Raw genomic sequence first — 18,195 nt, 5'->3', positions numbered from 1 at the left:
ACATTTTTCTACACATATAATTTATATAATGTTTGCAACAATAATATACAGAATACAACGATTTATTACATCAAGATAAGATATGTACATTGTTGTAAAACGTACTTTCAGAAAGCAGCTTCGGAAGTCCATGATTTTTTTTAAATTCATGCGGTAAGTATTTACTTATCTATATTATTTTTCGTATTATCGCTTTGTTAATAATTGTTTTTTTTTTTATAAAAAAATTGAAAATTTGACACAGACAAAATGCAGAAAAAGTATTTTCGTATTTAATTAGTCTTGATATTTATAAATCACGTAGTCGTCAATGTTATAAAATTATATAAGCTAAATATGATGGAGAGGAGATAATTTACTTCCTCTTGCTTACAAATTTATTATTATGCATTTGATTTCATGTAATCAAAATTTCATAATTTTTAGTTTATATAATTTTTACGTAATATAAGATAAAATTACATATAATGTTGTCGTTCGTAGTTAAGAGTCTAAATTTGTAAATTTCAGATATGTAGATTGTCTCTCTCGAGAACCATGCGATAATCGCATATCTATTTATCGATTTTATATTGTGTTCTTCATTTGAGATCTAATCTAATAAACTGTTATCACATCGAAAGCCCTGCAAAATTTACTCTCACACTTAATCTATGCGTTATTAATATTATTCCGAAGAGTCTACGTTCGATTGTTACTTTGATTTTATAATTGTACCACTTTTTCGATGGCTTCTGTATACTAACTGTACTTTTGTTTCTACAAATAATAGAGGCGTTTCTCTATAAAAGAATCATCAAAACGAAATTATGATAGTCTGCTTAAATTAAGATTAGCTTAGGACGGCTTGGTTTCGTATATAATTGTTCAAATACTCTGTTTTAAGTATCCGTTTTTTGCACATATTTGTATATAATTCAAATACCTTCCTCCCTGTTGTCGCATTGTGCAAATAATATCATTTAACCCAGCGATGATAGCGGGTCCATAGAATTTTTATTTTATAGAGAGTGAATGAGAAGCTACTGTAAGTACTTACAATCTTCAATCAATTTTTCTACAATACAATAAGATACGATTATGCAATCCGTCTGGTCCAATTACTAGAAGTAATAATTTATTATGAATCTTATTCTTTTCGGATTTTCAAATCGATTTTTTTAATGTAATGACATCGATAAATTACTTTATAGTTTTGTTCCAGATAAGTCTTATTCGCGTTGTTAGGTTTAAACATTAAATTTTGACTAAAAAAAATGTATTATACACTATACTTCGAGGGGGTAATCACTTAATGTAATCGTGGAACGGAGTCTCTGAAATCATTATAAAATTTATATAAAATTTCGATATATAATCCGACAATTACAAGAAATAATTGTGTAATATTAAATAAAATCGTTTATTTTACCAAATGACCGCATATATAGTGAGGAAAAATTATTCGTCATCAAATAAAGTTATATAAAATTAAATGAAATCATGTAATCTGTGGGACAATATTTCAGATAGTGGTTACCCCCTCGCTATACTTAGTGTATGTCGGTATACACTGTTGAATTACATACCTGATTTTATAAGAAATTCTTGTTCTTTCAAAATAGTGATAGCTATACCTGCGCCATAAATTGTACTCATAATTCGTGTCCTAAGAATTTGTGTAACATTGCGAATTGTTGGTACAAAAGGTATTTATACAACATCGTATGTATTTTTTATCTTTCTCGTAAATTCTTCGTTAATGGCATTTGCCATGTCGAACTCTTCTCATTAAAATGCAGGTAAGTTTTTGACAACAGCTATTACGTTTTACGTCGCAAATTACAGTTTTCATTCAAATTACATTCTCATATGTATGTAGAATTTGCGTGTGAACTTGGCACTTGTAGATATTCACGCAATGGAGCATTTATGACATCGTTGTCCTTCCGATTTTATCTTATTATCATCTTGCTCCATTTGTTTACGAATGGAATCTGCAAAATCAGTGAAAGCAAATAGAATCTCGTTGCAAAAAATTCTATTCTATATGAAATTCAATCTTAGATATATATTACGATTGTTATTGTTATCTCTATAAACGTCAGCCGCGCTGTAATGCGTTGTTATCCTTGCGAATAAGGGATATTTTTACAGCGCGTAGTAAGAAGTTCGTTGAGATAACAATTGGATAACAATAGTAATAAAAAAACGGGTTTATATGTGCTATATGTATAAATATATATACCGGAATAAACCAGATTATATATAAATATATACCAGCAACTGCTTGCTTGTCCACCGCTGATAATGCTTCACAGAGCTCTTTTATCAGTGGTACGTCTGGATTTAATCCGGAGGCCCAAATCATTAACATTCGATATCCGTGCTCTTTGAAACTCGCGGGACCTATAATTGGAGCTTTATCGTCCTTTTCATAAGGCTGCTCTAGACGCACTATAGGAACATTGAGGTACAAATCCGCACGAACAATCAGCAATTAATTTTACGCAGGATTGGGTAAATCTATATTTCTTTTTTTGACTATATTTAGTTAAAGTTGGCTTATAAAATTAATATAATCAATCATCCGTGAGTAATCTTATAGTGAATTCGGTTGGACATACTCGCGTATTGCCAGTATAGCTGCTGTATATATATTGACGTGTAAAGATGTGTTTAGCATTAATATAGAAATGGGTTAAACCGCAAAATCCTTAATATACTTTATTACTGTTTGGTAAAATATGTATTTTATGATTCGAAATATGTTTCTATTTCACTTATGCTCTAATATTAGATAAATGTATAGCGACTAATATGTACTGATTGTGAGTATGCACTAGTCCAACTGAATTCGCTATCATATTTTGTACCTCGATATAGCTTTTCATATGGTACAGAAGCTTGCAACAATGTTTGCAATGTTTCTGCAATATTGCTGGAACGTAACAATTTGGTTAGAATGATCTGTGCTGTATGAATTTTAGACTCCGTGATTATTTTTTAAAATCTTTAACTGAAAGAGGTGTTTTTAATTCTAAATTTTAACATTTTTTTTTTTTAAGATACAACATATATATGAAACTAAATAAATAATTTTGATATTCTGAGAACGTAATTAATTAATTGCGATGAGAGACTAATGTTACGATACATAATATCGATTTACCCGTATACTGATGTTCGATAGCTCTGATCTGATCAGAAGTGAAGGCCCAGTGAAAAGCTAATTTCTTCCAATCTTCAGGAGCAAGTTGTTTGTAGGCCAATTTCCAAAGAACGGATCGGATTTGCTTCGAGAGACGATCATTATTGCTGGAGATGCTGCCACCACGCGATCCTTCTCTCCACCATCTTCGTGCCGGAGTCAACTCTCGAACCTCCTTGTCAGAATTTGAAATTTCCTTAAATTCAATTTGTTATTCTGGTCACCATATCTGATTTTAATTTAATACATATAGGACAAGCAGACTTTATTCATATAACACCAAAGCTCGTAACAATATTGCAATGTTATTAATAATATTGCTGTAATATTATTGATCGGTGCTGTATGTCAGGTAGTGACTAAAAACATGTATCCTTGTTTAAAATTTAGACTCGCACGAATTTGTGTCCTTTGTTGGAACAGTATTTGAAGCAATATAAAATTTTTACAGAATTATACATTAAATTATACATTAATGCGATGTAAAAAACGATCTAAATAAATTAAAATTGACACCTTTTGCGATTGAAATATGCGAGAGGCTGTTAATATCACATATTCTCTATTTTTTTTTTATCGTCTTTGATATTTCGAGGTAAGAAAAGACGTTTAACGTTGAGCGAAATTCTTGTAACTACGGTCGATGTGTACCTACCGGGGTCGGATAATCTAATCTAGCGGTCTTAATGATCATGTCGACGATGGCTGTGAAACTGCCCCTCGCCGCAATGTAAAGTGGTGTACGGCCGCTCTGTAAATGTCAGGATAAACTTCGGTTTAACTTTATTATGAAGTTTGCGACGGTTGCCGTCAATCCGGCACCCATATCGCGTTAACCGCAGCGCGCTGGATCAGGAATAAGACGTTTGCTGCTTTCTGCAAATAGCGCGAGTCAATTTCTCGTGGCACGTGTCACATTGTCGACGGAATCGACGTTCCTTTCGTACCGTGCACGCGCAACAGACTTTTCGTCCAATGTGTTAATCAAGAGTGGGATGTTATATTATTAGAGCTGTGTCTTAAGATTGAATCTTTTACAGCACTTTTTTTCGTAGCGCTTCTACAAAACAAAAAGTTGCAAGAAACAAAATATTCATAAACAGAATGTAAAAAGAATGTAAATTAGTTTTGTCCTAATATAAATAAGAGTTTCTCTTCCTGATCTAAATTTTTCGACGAATACTTTTTGTGTATCCAAACAATTTTTATTTTTGTTTATTTTTAAAATAATATGTATATTTTAATTGTTACACATTCTTTTTAGTAAAATGATTTTAAGAAATATACTGTTTTTACCAATAAGTTGCTACTTAACGTTTGCTTTTTAAAAACAGGATTTAAGAAAAATTTAAAAGTTAAGGTTTTAAAAGTTTTAAAAAAATAACTTCCTTATATAAATATTTTTTGCATTTACTATATATTGGAAAATAAATCATTAAAGTTTCGTTATTTTACGAGTATAAGTACTCTCATTAATTTCATTAACATTTTTATAATTAACATGTCGGGTATTAGCTTAATTTGTTCATGTGGAATAATCTTGATTTCTAATAAACTTGCACTGTGGTAATGTTATCTTGATTGGATTTAAAGCATTGTAATGTAGAAGGTCACCATTAAAGCGGATCTTTTAATTAAGGCATTATTAAAGAATGTAATAATATACAACCAAACAGTTATCTTTATTTGTATTTATAACATACAATTTCAACATTTTACGGAGATTTAAATAGATTCTCTTTTTTATTAGTTCTCGCATCTCGTGAACTTTCTTTCATGTTGTAAAAATTACGATTTAAATTATCAAACGGGTTCAATTAATTTATGAGTAAAGTTTAATTGACTATTGAATAATTTGTGCTTGATTGTAATTCTACCACAGTGCAAGCTCTAAACTCATGGCAATTTATTCGATAACGAGGCAATGTCCATAAATTTAGTCAAGCGTCGATAATATGGTTTATATGAAACACAAACGGATTCAGTTAATTATATCGTCAAAGGATAACACGATAATATCCAGTTTTACCTCTAAACTACATAAACGTATTTACCTGTTCTTTTTGCTCGATATTCGCGCCTGCCGCAAGAAGTAATTCGCAAATATCTGTATGTCCCATCTCAGCCGCGATATGTATGGACGATTGAAGTCTCTGAAGCAAATCGATAGGAAATGGAAAAATCAAACAATCCTTATTGCAAGTTTTCCGATATCGTATATAGTTGTAAAAATTTTAATTTTAGTCTGAAGGTTGGCAAGTGTAATATTGCTTGCGGTAACGCGTTTGTGCAATCTCACGATGATTACACTGATTGATAATGATTTTATTAAATGAATAATTTTGCCTGATTCTTATGTATTTATTGATGTTGATTCTGAAAAGGAAGTTAGAACTTATTCTATGAATTTCAATTTTCTGTAACTGATATCTTTTTTTAAATACAATATTTATGTATTTTGAATTGCTTGTTATATGTGTGACCTTTTTTTAAATTGAAATAATATTGTTTGTTTGAGAAATTTTTTAATAAGTAGAAAATTATATTAAATTCAGTTGTACAGTTTTCTCTATAAATCATTTATTTATGTCTAAATAGAAGAAATAAGTAAAAGAATTTTTTAATGCATGTTATTTTAAAACTCTGCTTTTCTCATGAATTTGCCAAATAAATATGAAATTAGCGCAAAAAATACTATAAGAAACACCCTATCAGTTCAATTTAATATAAGAAAAAGGAAATTGTATCGGCCAATGTTATTAAGAGTACACAAAATGTAGTTCTCGTTTTACATACCAGATTCAAACAATTGAGGTCGACACCTTTGTTAATTAATATCTCTACCGTTTCTACTTCGTTGTTTTGGCAGGCCAGGTGTAAAGGTGTGTTACCGTTCTGCAACAGATAATGAAACAAATTCGAACAATTTGTTCCGGTGAAAATTCTTTTACGTTCTATTTTCTTCCCGACATTTAATTTTATTCATTGCATTGCGATTGTGTGCTTGCGATCGATTGTCGAGGTATTCCTGTGTATAATAATGCATCGACAAAATATTGGTAGTCGTTATGCATGCGGTAGTATCCGCACGGATCATATTTGGAAATACCGAGATATATCTGTACCTTACACTGCTTGTTAAGATCTGCTCCGTGCTGAATCATGGAGTCGAGTATTCCTTTGCATCCTTGACTTGCGGCGACATGAAGGGGAGTAAAACCCTCCTGAAGAGATAGTTGATATAGATTAATCATATGAAATAATGATTGTAATATGAAATATGCAATGCACAATAATGATCCTTTATTATATAAATTATATTATTTAGATCGAAGCTACGCCAAGTAAAAATATAAATTCGCTGTAAGAGTTATTCTGAAAAATTAATATTAATGTTTAATTGCTACTAATATAGATTTATACGCGTAATTTCGTTTATCCTATTAAATTGGTTTTTTTTTTTCATCTGTTCGTTAAGTAGATGTAATCGCTCAACTATTCAATTTACCGCGTCAATTAGCTCGGTGTTCGCTCCAGCCTTTAATAATAATTGCGCGATTCCTGTGTGCCTCGTTCTAGTAGCTACGTGAAGTGGAGTATTGCCATCGTTATCCTGAGCATCTACATTCGCCCCTAATCCTATAAGGACCTCAACCGCGTCCAAGTGCTCTTTGGCGCAGGCACAGTGCAGCGATGTTTGTCCTTTCTGGAAGTAAATCCAGATTTAGGAAAGTCAATTAGTGCTTGAGACTTTGATATGTATATTCATTATAAAAAAATACGCGATTATCGCAATTTTCTCATATTTACGGTGTAGGTCGTTCTCATGATTCAACACTGATACTTACACAGAAAAAGCTAATGAAATATAGATTTGAAAATAATTTTATTAAACTGTCAAAGTAATTTAATCAGGCGTGTAAAATTCCCGAGATAAGATTGTCATAATTTTTGCAGTATTATATTCATTACGCTTGACTTTCGCTTATATAATTATTTTGATAGTTTCAATAAAATTATTCTCTCTCTCTCGCCAATCTCTCTGTGTGGTTAGCTAAATTTTTAGATATTTTAGTAAAATTATTTTTTTGTGTACACGAATTAATATAATATTAATCATATTATTTTGAAATGCAAATAAAAAAGTTTCTGAAAATTATTTAGATCTTTCGATTGAACAGTAATATTTGCATAAAAGAAAATACAACGTTTTTATACAATTCATATGTTCTCTATAGGTATCTTCTACAGCGAATGTAGAAAAACATACTATTTTAGTTTTTCTTATTTTACAGAACGTTTATTCAACGAATGAAAACCATGCGGAATTTAAAAGCAATATTTCTGTGATCCATATGACATTTTACAAACTTTAGGCAGTGACAGGATGTTAAATACAGCTGTTTGAAAATTTTAGATATAATAGTTTCAGCTCTAAGGGTGACTTCTTTTCTCTAATATCAATTTTTTTCAGATATCAATTATATCTGTTACACTTATGATCTAATGTTGTGCAACATTGAAAGTGAACTCAATATAAATTTATCTCATTACAAATTATCTATAATGACATTTAACAATTTTATTGCAAAGAACTAAGAGAGAGAACTTTTTTATTTAAAGAAATTTTGAGCAAAAATTTTAACTAGCAGTGAGACTATTATATCAGCATTGCAATGTTTTTAATGTAGTTGTTGAATGTCACATTGAGAAATATCTTTTAGATATAAATTTTCATATTGAAACCATTTTTTACATTTCCTGTTATATAGATAACAGATTATTATTATACATATCTGAATTGTAAATTATGATAATTTGATATTGAATAAATGTTATATTGGAATAATAAATATAATTGGTCATAATATAATGAAAGTATAAATGTTATATATATATATATATAATTATTATATATATATTGTAATAGTCTAATTTAATAACTACATGAAAGGAGACAGTGGAATAAGTGAAAAGTTATGGACTATATATATATATATATATATATGTATATAGTGACTCAAAATTACTTCTTCATAGTTTAGTTTAGACGTTGTAACATGACCACTGATCAGTGGTGTTTATTGCGTTATCATAAAAACTGCATTTTAGTTTTGCAAGTAGCAGACAATTTTACAGATGAATGTTCTTTATGTAATTTTGACAACTAAATTAATATTTATTTTATAAATTTGGTCTAACTTGGAAGCCATGAATTTGTCTTTTAAATGATATAATTGAACTAAATTTAGTCACGAAACTGTATATATAACTATACGTATAAAAATATGTACGACCTATAAAGTTATTGTACGATAATTAGGGTATCCCTCTTTTTATTCTATGATATAGTAATTCTTTTTCCTTTTTAGTTTTTAAATTACATTCGTTCTATTTGCCTGAACTCTTTATAGCATAATTGGTATCATTCTATAGCGAACAAACTTGTATCAAAATTAGTCACATAAATATCTACTGAGTTATATTTTAATAAAACAGGATAAGATATTCTACGACTTGCTTCCATTTTCTATTATGATATACAGATTTGATGATTATCAATTACATTATTTTAATAAGCGATTACTTTTACCCACAATTATTTCAATAATTTTCCTAATCGGCTTTTGTAATCAAATAAAAATTCTGATGGGATAAAAATAACTTAATTCATAGATATCACAAAATTAGAAATACGTAGATATTTGACTATTATTAATTGCGTTATTTATAGAAAATATTAATATGTTTTTTAATTTTTATTCACACTTATTCCAATAGATTCTATGATTTTTTAAAAGTCAGCATTAAATCGATATTTTTGGGAGGATGGAAGAAAAACTGATTACTCAAAAATGATTAACCGATACGCGGCAATCGGCGTGGCATGTAAAATAGGAGCGCCGCGCCTATCTCGCAGGGAAATTAGAATTCCGTACGCGGCAACGAAGAGAATCGAGAAAGGATACGCGAGTAAATTGAATGAGAAAGCAAGAGTATCTAGGATACGGGGAGATGAGGGTCTGTTTACAAAGGCTCCCGTAAAATGTACTCAAGCTGGCGATTGGTCGAGTTTCACAGTTGCGGAAGTCCTCAGGGGATTGCGCTTGCCTCTCGATAAGGACACTGTGGCAGTCGACACCGAAGAGAGAGAGAAAGAGAGATCCAGTTTCCCAGGATTTAAATCAAGAGAGAAAGAGAGAGATGCGCTCGCGCTCTGACCTACCTGCGAACGTATATATACACATACGACTACACATGCGGAAATCCGAGCGGTTCCTCTTACCGTCGTGCGCGTTAAACGGACGGTCGATTGTTCCTGTCGATAAATTATAAATATCCCCTTTTGTGTCTTCATTCGCCCCGCGATCGATACCGTACTGTTCCATGGCCGAGTCATCGTGCTATTATTCTAGTACAATTTTTAATGTGTTTTCACTGTTTTTCAGATAAATTTGTGATATTTAATTTTATCATTAAAATGTTTATTATAACTTTGCGTGTATGCGGGGAAGATTTAATACATCGCAATAATATATAATTTATAACAGCATAATCAAATAACAATATAATTTAATTTAATATAATTTATCAATTCTGCTGAGAGAAGTTCGGCTTTGAATCGTTAATTTTTATTACGCACATAATAGTTGCTAGGTTATGCAGCATCCAAATAAAATAAAAATTATGCAATATGAAGGTCAGGAAGCGAGCCAAAAAAAAGGTAAAATTAAATTTTAATTTTTGAGATGTATATCATATAATATAATGAACATTTCGGAGCACGGACCTTCTTTAGTTTATATAAAAGAAACCAACGAACGCGCAATTTTAATTGGAACATTGAAAATGTGTGGATTGAAATTATAATGTTTCAACGAATGGTGATAAGATTGTACATACTGAAATGTTTTGTGTCAACCCCTGCATGCGAGAATAAATCTCGATCTTGTTTTGGATATAGTCATACGTTCTTCATGGTCAAGTCTCGGAGTAAAGCAAAATCTAATTAAAACGTGATGAAATTAATTAAATTAAGACAAAGAAATTATAAATAAGATTAATGCCTGTATAAAATAAATTAAATTGAGATAAACGAATTAAACTCACGCAATATACAGGAGCTCGCCACAGAATATCTTATTCGATTGAAAATATAGATTCAAATAAGATCGGTACGAGAAATAAGAATTTCCCTTCCATTTATCGAGCTTCGTTTTTGATATAACATATTTTCGATGGATAAAGGGTTGGGCCAGAGGATCAACAGGGCTTTTAAGCATGTCCTAAATGTGCTTATAGGGATGCTACAACAATATTCTCTGCATCGGAAAGCAGCTTGTGAAAGCAGCTTCCAAAGAATGCCCAGGTCACACGTCAAGCCTGATCCTGGATTGTAGACAGATGCTTATCGTCGTTGTGGCGTATGAATAAAAATCATAGGAGACCCGCATCCAGCGGAAATAGCGAGAAAAGGGAGAGGAAGAGAGGGAAAAGAGAAAGAGAGAGAGAGATACGCTTGTGAGGATTGATTGCACGAATGATTTATCGAGAATGGCGTTGTCAAGTGATAACTGATTCCAGAAAGCGGATTTTCTCTCCGAAATCCGCTTTATGTACAATTTCTGCTGGATTGAATTATTATTACAATTGGAAGATAATGAATTTTTATTCTCTTAAACGTTATGGCTAATTGAACGCTATATTGGACACTAATTGATCGTTATTCGAGCTAAATCAGACAAATCATCTTACTTTCAAGTTTCAATTCGCGCGCAAAGAATTATATATCGCTGAAAGCGTTGTATTCACATATTAACCGTACTACTCTGCATTATTTTACAAATAATTACTGCTTTTAAAGGCGAAATTATGCTTCGAAATATTGTTATAGGCAATTAGTCTGTGATTCTCAAGCGAAGGATGGCATGAAATTGCGCATAATTCATGTATGCAAATATTTTCTGAGAGAGACAACTAATTAATAATTTATGAGAACGAACTGTACGCACAGTTGCGATCGCATAAATGATTTTCCTATGTGGAAGCACTTTTGACTGGTGGTGTTGTTACGCGAGAGAACTTCCGCCGGAGAAGTTCGGGCAATCAAGATGTTAATGGATGGATAGATGGACGAGTATCCTTTAAGATGTATGCATATGTGTGTGTATATTATACATATATACGTATATATATGTATGTATATATTGTAGATATATGTATATACATATGCACATCCTATCTCAGTATACTATATATGTATGTATATAATACATACACCGAATCTGGGTAAAATGGTGGGAATCAGATTTCCGAGTGTGGAATATCTCATTGCAAATTGCAATGCGAAATTCGAGAAACTGAGGTCGGAATACGCCTGTATTGCGCAAGAACGTATTTGGTCCATTTCGGTATGTATACGATGCGTAAATTAATATATATCATCCAATTTTGTAACGAGATAGATCAATCGTCATTTGTATATATATATATATTACGTTATTTGTTCATTGATTTAATAATTGATATCAAATTCACGGAAAATATTTTTTCTTTGACGATTATGCTCAAATTCAAACTGTCAATATCTTTATATTTGTACATGTATGCGTGTGTAATGTACACCACATTTTATTGACAATACAACTATCGAAATAGTTACTGTGACTTCTTGAGTTGCTTTGATGTTACGCAGAATCCATCTTTTATCTTTGAATAAAATCTATTTCCCTTACGATAATATCTTTATACAGTAAAATTCTTGAAAGAGTACGTTTCCGTGGTTTCTGCAGAAATCAACGAAATAATATAATATTTCGTTAGAAAAATGACTTAAAGAGAATCTTTTACACGTTAGTCTAAATTATTTTTTCTATATGAAATCTAATGGGTATTCACGTGCAGACGTGCGGTAAAATTTGAAGTGACGTACTAAAATGAGGGAACATTTCCATTTACCTTGTCCGTGGTGTCCAGTACGATCCGCGGGATGTTTGCAAGCGCTGTGATTACCGCCGGATGTCCGGTGATGGCTGCATGATGAAGAGCAGTCGCCCCGGTGGAGTCAGTTGCCTCACCGTTTAACGATTCCACTGCTTCCGCGAGGTATTCCACTACGGCGACGTTGCTACCACGAGCGCCGCACATTAAAAGGGTGTGTTGTTTCTAAACAGAAAAAAAAAATTTTTTTGTGCCATCTCATAAAAGGAGAATTTCCGCGAAGGGAAATTTGCGATTTTTACACCATAATGTTGTCTCATAATTTCAATCCGCAAAGGAAAATATGGACCGCTGTTGCCTTCGTATCGGTTCTCTTACAATTCACGTCTCTCACTTTCTTCGTATCGTGCGTGATAAAATGCTGTGCGACGCGCCAAGGAGCCATGATGAAAGCGCTTCCCTATTATTTAAGACCGATGCCAATATCAATATTGACACGTTATTGATTTCAACTCCGTCGTGGTTTCCCGGTGACTTATTTCACTTTTTTTCACGACCTCCGCGAGATTTCTGTTTCAATATTTCCTTTTTGTACAATATCCGCGATCAATAAACTCTAATTAAACGTTTGATTTAATTCTGTACAGCATGTTCTGCAAATTTCCGTTGGTTAAAATTTTTTGCAATTATTTGAACTAAGTTTCCTCGTTATCTAAATCAAACTTTTTTCACGCGACTATTTTCACAATATTCCGCACAAGTTTTATGTATGCTTAACAAATTTTACAGAGTCTTGACACTTGCGAAGTGTCGTAAATTTCATTTCAAGCAAATTTTGAATCCACTTTTATATAAAATGTTTAATGAAACGATTGTTGAAGGACGATTATGATACCTTGTTAACCGCGGATACGTTTGCTCCAGCATTGATCAGCATCTTTACTGCGTCTCGGTGTCCATGTTGGGCGGCCATATGCAAGGGTCGCATTCCATACTTGAAAGAGAAATGAATAGTCGGGAAATTAATGTTCGACGAAGAATTTCATCAAGTCGCTCGTCGTCTAGATTAAATTCCAAAAGAAGTGTCGCTCCAAACACGTATTAACGTAATTTGTAATAAAGTGCCCTTTTATGGGTTACTACGTTTACATTAATTTTCTATGTGGAAGCACTCAACGGTATTAAATCTAAAGGCTCCATTTATTTTTACGTGTAAGAGTTTTTTTTACAAGGAACTGTTTATATTTTATTTTGTTATCTCAATTTACTATTATATTTAATGAATCCCGTCGCTTATTTTTATTAATAGATTATAATTAGAAAAAGGAAAAGGGAAAATGTATTATACCTTATCTCTCGCTTCAATATCGCACTTGGCTTGTATTAACATTTCAATAATTTCTGTGTTTCCTCTAGATGTTGCCCAATGAATCGGAGCGCGACCATACTAGATTTAATAATAAATATTAGAAGTGCTTGTCGCTTTTAATGACATTCAATTAAAAATTTGTCAAAAATAAAGCAGACTTTAAATTGAAAAGCATTCTGTGTATATTTTTCTTCGAAGCATTTATAATGACTTACGTTATTTCTGGAATCTACGTCGACAGTCTCCTTAAGTACTTTACGAACAGCGTCCGCTTCGTTCTTTATCACAGCCTCGTGTAGAAGAAGATCATTCTTAAGAACTGACAAAAAATATAATACAAGAAAGCATGTAAAATTGAGTATTTACTATCTATAAAATGTAGTAGTTTTATACAATTGCACAATTAAAGCATATGAATTGTTTTACAATATTATTAAATTAATTTTTGATATAAATTATTAGAAAATAATTTCATTCGAATCTTTATCAAAATACATCAAATGACTTTTCCAGAGCGTAACGTTTTTCAATCTCTTTACAATGTTTTTTTTTATGAAATACGTCGAATCATTTTTCTATCTATGCAGTAATTTAGATCTAGAGAAATTATTTTTTTATTTTTTTTTTATATTGGTTTTGTAAAATACACATTGAATCGTATTTTTAATACAACATAGATGTACGCAGATTAATTTTTCAACCGCTTTGTAATGGTTTTTGCGAAAGTGATCTTAAACGAGAAACGTGAAATAATACGGATTCAATTAATTCGCTTGTGCACGTTACTCGCTTTTTATTTTAACTTTTGACAGTCACGTAGTAGCGCACACATGCTGTCGTTACTTGGTGCACACTGTTTTTATAGAAAATTTCGGTCCGCACAGATATCGATCGTATGTGCAATTGAGGTGAAACGAAGGAAAGCGGGAATGAAATACGGGAGTGCACACTGTGTCGTTAATTAGTTGAATGGTTGATTTTGCGAATGTCCGATGCAAATTAAATATCTTTTTATTTCCGCGCGACTGTATGGACTGTATAGTTTACAAACAGAAAAATATGCAAAAAATTTTTTAATTACACAAAAGCGTATTTACAATATTAATTTCTCCCTCTCTTTCTCTTTCTTTTTTCTTTTCTAAATAAATAGATTAAACGAGGCGAAAAATAAACGCGGCAGTTTCTTCAAAGAAATTATCTTCATCTTATCTGTGTATTTAAGAAAGTGATTAAAGTGATCTCCGTATAATATTATACTACAATTATACTACATTTCTGAATTATATAATTCATTGAACAATAAATATATATATATATATATACACACACTTTTGTATATTTGTTATAAATATAAGTAATTTATAATATTAAATCTTATAAGACCGTAAGAATTAAAACCATTGAGAAACAAGCTTTAACGGTCAAGCTGGATCTTGAGTGCTTCTATAATCGAGTGTGAATTTATGTACTACGTATGTCGATCAAAGATGCGTAAAGAGGATCAAAAATTGTTAAATATTAATCAATTTCACTTGTGATATTATTGCGATAGTTTAGTAGAGCTTGCGTTTCAAGTCTGAAAGTAATTCGGCGCGCAATTAATCTACATACGTAGTATATAAATTCACACGCGATTATAGAAGCACCCAAGATCTAACTTGACTGTTAAGGCTTGTTTCTGAATGTAAGTAATTTATATTTGTATATATTTATTTCATTTATAATAAAGCCCACCGTTATTATAGAGATATAATAAATGGTTATACACGATATTGCATTGTAAAAACAAAAAAAATTGTTTGATTTGAGAGAAGAAAGCGGAAATTGCGAAAGAAAACCAATTGGTTAAAAGAAATCCAGGCAATTCAGTGCTTCAAATGGATGAGTAGTTTTTCCGGCTTTTCCGTAAATCTTGGAAAATGGAGAACGTGAATTTCATTTTTCTACACTTCTCATATATTCACATTTTACTTAGGATTGCCGAGACAGCTTTAAATCTTTGCACGCTTCGTAGCACATTTTGTATGAGGCAGATGCGGTGCTTTACTCACTTCTAGCAGTCTTTTGGTTCAGCACTTCATCCTCGATCGCCTCGCTGAGATTCAGCGGTGGTGGTGGGGCCTTCGCCTTCGTTATTCTCAGTTTTTCTTTGTCCACCATCTTTTACTGCCGTTGTTCTGAGCCTAGCATTGTCATCGGTGTCGCCGCTTCTTGATTGTGTGTGACGTTAATGCGTCTGGGCTGCAGCTCTACTGCTAATTATCAACGACCTAGGAAGCCAAACGGTGATGAGTGACGAAATGTACCGCTTTTGACTGAAATTGCCGTTATTTCATCGGCAAGTCATCATTAAATCAAAAGAAGAAAACGAAATATAACAATTACAAAAATAGTTGAAATTAGCAGTTTAAAAGAAATCGAAGTCTTTATAATAAATCTCTGATAGTGCTTTTAAATAAAAAAGGAAATTAATGTGATGACATATCCGCATCACATAAACTTTGGAGGTATGATTGAATTGAGAAATAAAAATACAATTTAAAATATTGCATGAAATTATGACTTAAATGATACAAATATTATATAGCAGATGTATATACCTACTTAATGAAGTTTGTTTTCCTTGATTTAAAAGATCATAGTTAAAATACAGCAACGCATTTATATGTCGTTGGCTTATTATTACTGTATAGGTGTTAATTTATCATGAGTACAAATTATCAAAAATATTCTGTGCTTATTACGGAAATTGGAATTACTGTCTATTAAAACTTGCATATATATCTTGTGCAATTACAACTGTAGCCGCTGGAACATATTAATGACAAATTAATCACGAGCTTTCTCGTTCTACATTTCAATTTGTCGTATTTCGAATTTTCGTGTTTTATCACGGTGAAATCTGTTATTACAATTTACTATTAATGCGGTTACAATATGTTTGGAAGCTTGGTTAGCAGAGTACAACATATATAATTTATGAATGATAATTCATTCATAAATTCTAATTTTCGTAATTATATCAGAGACATTATGATACTAAATGTAAAAGAGGTGCATTTACATACATTTTAAATTATTTCATATTAAATTATTTCAAATTAACCAGCACTACAATCAATTGTAATTTGTTACCTAATATGTTAAGACATTTTGTACTGCTTCTTAATTATAATATAATTTGTATATACACCGATAAATAATAACATTAAAATTTAATACAAAAATATATTAAAGATTTAATACGAAGAAAAATCGGAAAATAAGAAAATTTATTTCTCACGTACGATACACATTAGCAAAACATTTTTATTTCTTAATATGATCGCTTTCCAACAAACATTTTGTGTAACAATTTACAAGTCTTCTGATTTTGTCTGCAAAGGTTTCGAGCTACTCTATCTCCACGTTACATCGTTTCCTAAACTCTAAGAACTGAACAATTATAGTTCGAAATTAAATCAACGAGAATATATTAATTAAGAAAAATAAATAAAATTATGAAAAATAAATCTATTTTTAATTAAAGAATAGATCTTAATGTTTAAATATTTCATTCGCAATAAATTATATATAGTTTTTAAGATGTTTGTATGAGCAATAAAAATTATTAATAACATCAATATTATTAAATTACTTGTCAATTTAATATGTGACATGACTTTAGTTCTGTCTGCGATTGCGTTTTAAGATTTCAGTTCGCGGTTTGCAGAATTGGATATGTACTTAAATAATTTATACTGAGATATTTAAGCACTAAGATCAGCTTTGATCAAAAATAAGTTCATTTCTTTTAATTGATGTAAGAAATGAAATTTGGTATGATTAGTCTGGTATAATCAGACGCAGAACTTCTTTTTGACAAGATTATTTTATCTTTCGATAAAAATCTTTCGATATACACTTTCTTGTTTTCGCTCTTGCTTTCATTCTCTCTCCTTCTCTCTTTCGCTTTTTCTTTTGTCCATTAGATAAATGAGTTAAACATGAGATAAACACATAGTTTATTTGAAGGTGGAACAACGCTGTTAATGGTCCAAACAAATGGAAATCGAAGTAGCAAAGTCAAGAGTACAAACTGGATATATATGTGAAAGAAGGTAAGATTTCATACATATACTATTGTTTAGTAAACGGTGCATGTATGACTTCAAACGCAGCTAAAAATCTTTGCAAACGGTATTGGAAGATTTGTAGATCGTTACACGAATGTGTTGTAAAGCTGGACAATTATATTGAGAACTGACTTTATATATATTTTTCTAATATGTATATAATATATACAGGGTGAGGCATTTAAAACAGATATATCACCTGAATAATTAGCTTATTTTTAACAATAGAAGAAAAAGTATCAAACGAAAATTGCTTGGTTTTGAGGATTAACAATACATAATGTATTATTAATAATTGTTTTATAGGTGGAGACATAAAGGATAGGCAAAGGTCAAAACTGTTTTTTTTAAATGGAATGATACGTTTTTTTATTTATATTTTGATAGAACATTTTAAGAATACAGTGACCTATAATTGAATGTCATTCAAGGTTACGCAAGGTCAATGGAAAATAATTGAATGGAAAATAAAATGTTTTAAGGCACTCTTCGAATAATTTCGTGTCTTCTCTGTTTATTGGTATATCGTTTGAGTATATCACGATATATAAATAAACATTGAATCGCACACAGCGTTATTC

General features: G+C 31.2%; 1 protein-coding gene across 4 annotated transcripts in view; it reads right to left on the bottom strand.

Moving 5' to 3' along the window:
- Nucleotides 1–587: 587 nt before the first annotated feature.
- LOC108777216 (ankyrin repeat and death domain-containing protein 1A) overlaps nucleotides 588–18,195 on the bottom strand; it is a 29,509-nt gene continuing 11,901 nt past the window's right edge. The window contains exons 2-15 of one of the 4 annotated variants that reach the window (XM_018544043.1): nucleotides 15,551–15,769; nucleotides 13,715–13,818; nucleotides 13,479–13,577; nucleotides 13,026–13,124; nucleotides 12,149–12,355; nucleotides 6,699–6,896; nucleotides 6,316–6,414; nucleotides 5,987–6,085; nucleotides 5,245–5,343; nucleotides 3,846–3,941; nucleotides 3,152–3,386; nucleotides 2,260–2,400; nucleotides 1,569–1,976; nucleotides 588–1,103 (exon numbers count right to left, since the gene is read on the bottom strand). In XM_018544043.1, the coding sequence (XP_018399545.1) occupies nucleotides 1,894–1,976; nucleotides 2,260–2,400; nucleotides 3,152–3,386; nucleotides 3,846–3,941; nucleotides 5,245–5,343; nucleotides 5,987–6,085; nucleotides 6,316–6,414; nucleotides 6,699–6,896; nucleotides 12,149–12,355; nucleotides 13,026–13,124; nucleotides 13,479–13,577; nucleotides 13,715–13,818; nucleotides 15,551–15,659 (1,668 nt within the window). In that variant the 5' untranslated portion in view covers nucleotides 15,660–15,769 and the 3' untranslated portion in view covers nucleotides 588–1,103; nucleotides 1,569–1,893. The remainder of the gene's footprint in view (nucleotides 1,104–1,568; nucleotides 1,977–2,259; nucleotides 2,401–3,151; nucleotides 3,387–3,845; nucleotides 3,942–5,244; nucleotides 5,344–5,986; nucleotides 6,086–6,315; nucleotides 6,415–6,698; nucleotides 6,897–12,148; nucleotides 12,356–13,025; nucleotides 13,125–13,478; nucleotides 13,578–13,714; nucleotides 13,819–15,550; nucleotides 15,770–18,195) is intronic. The other 3 variants (XM_018544044.1, XM_018544045.1, XM_018544046.1) reach the window with 3 other exon arrangements.

Source organism: Cyphomyrmex costatus, unplaced genomic scaffold (assembly GCF_001594065.2).
Source record: "Cyphomyrmex costatus isolate MS0001 unplaced genomic scaffold, Ccosl1.0 scaffold415, whole genome shotgun sequence".
Taxonomy (NCBI): Eukaryota; Metazoa; Arthropoda; class Insecta; order Hymenoptera; family Formicidae; genus Cyphomyrmex; species Cyphomyrmex costatus.
The sequence above is the reverse complement of the archived record's forward strand: the minus strand, read 5'-3'. Positions and strand labels throughout refer to the sequence as shown.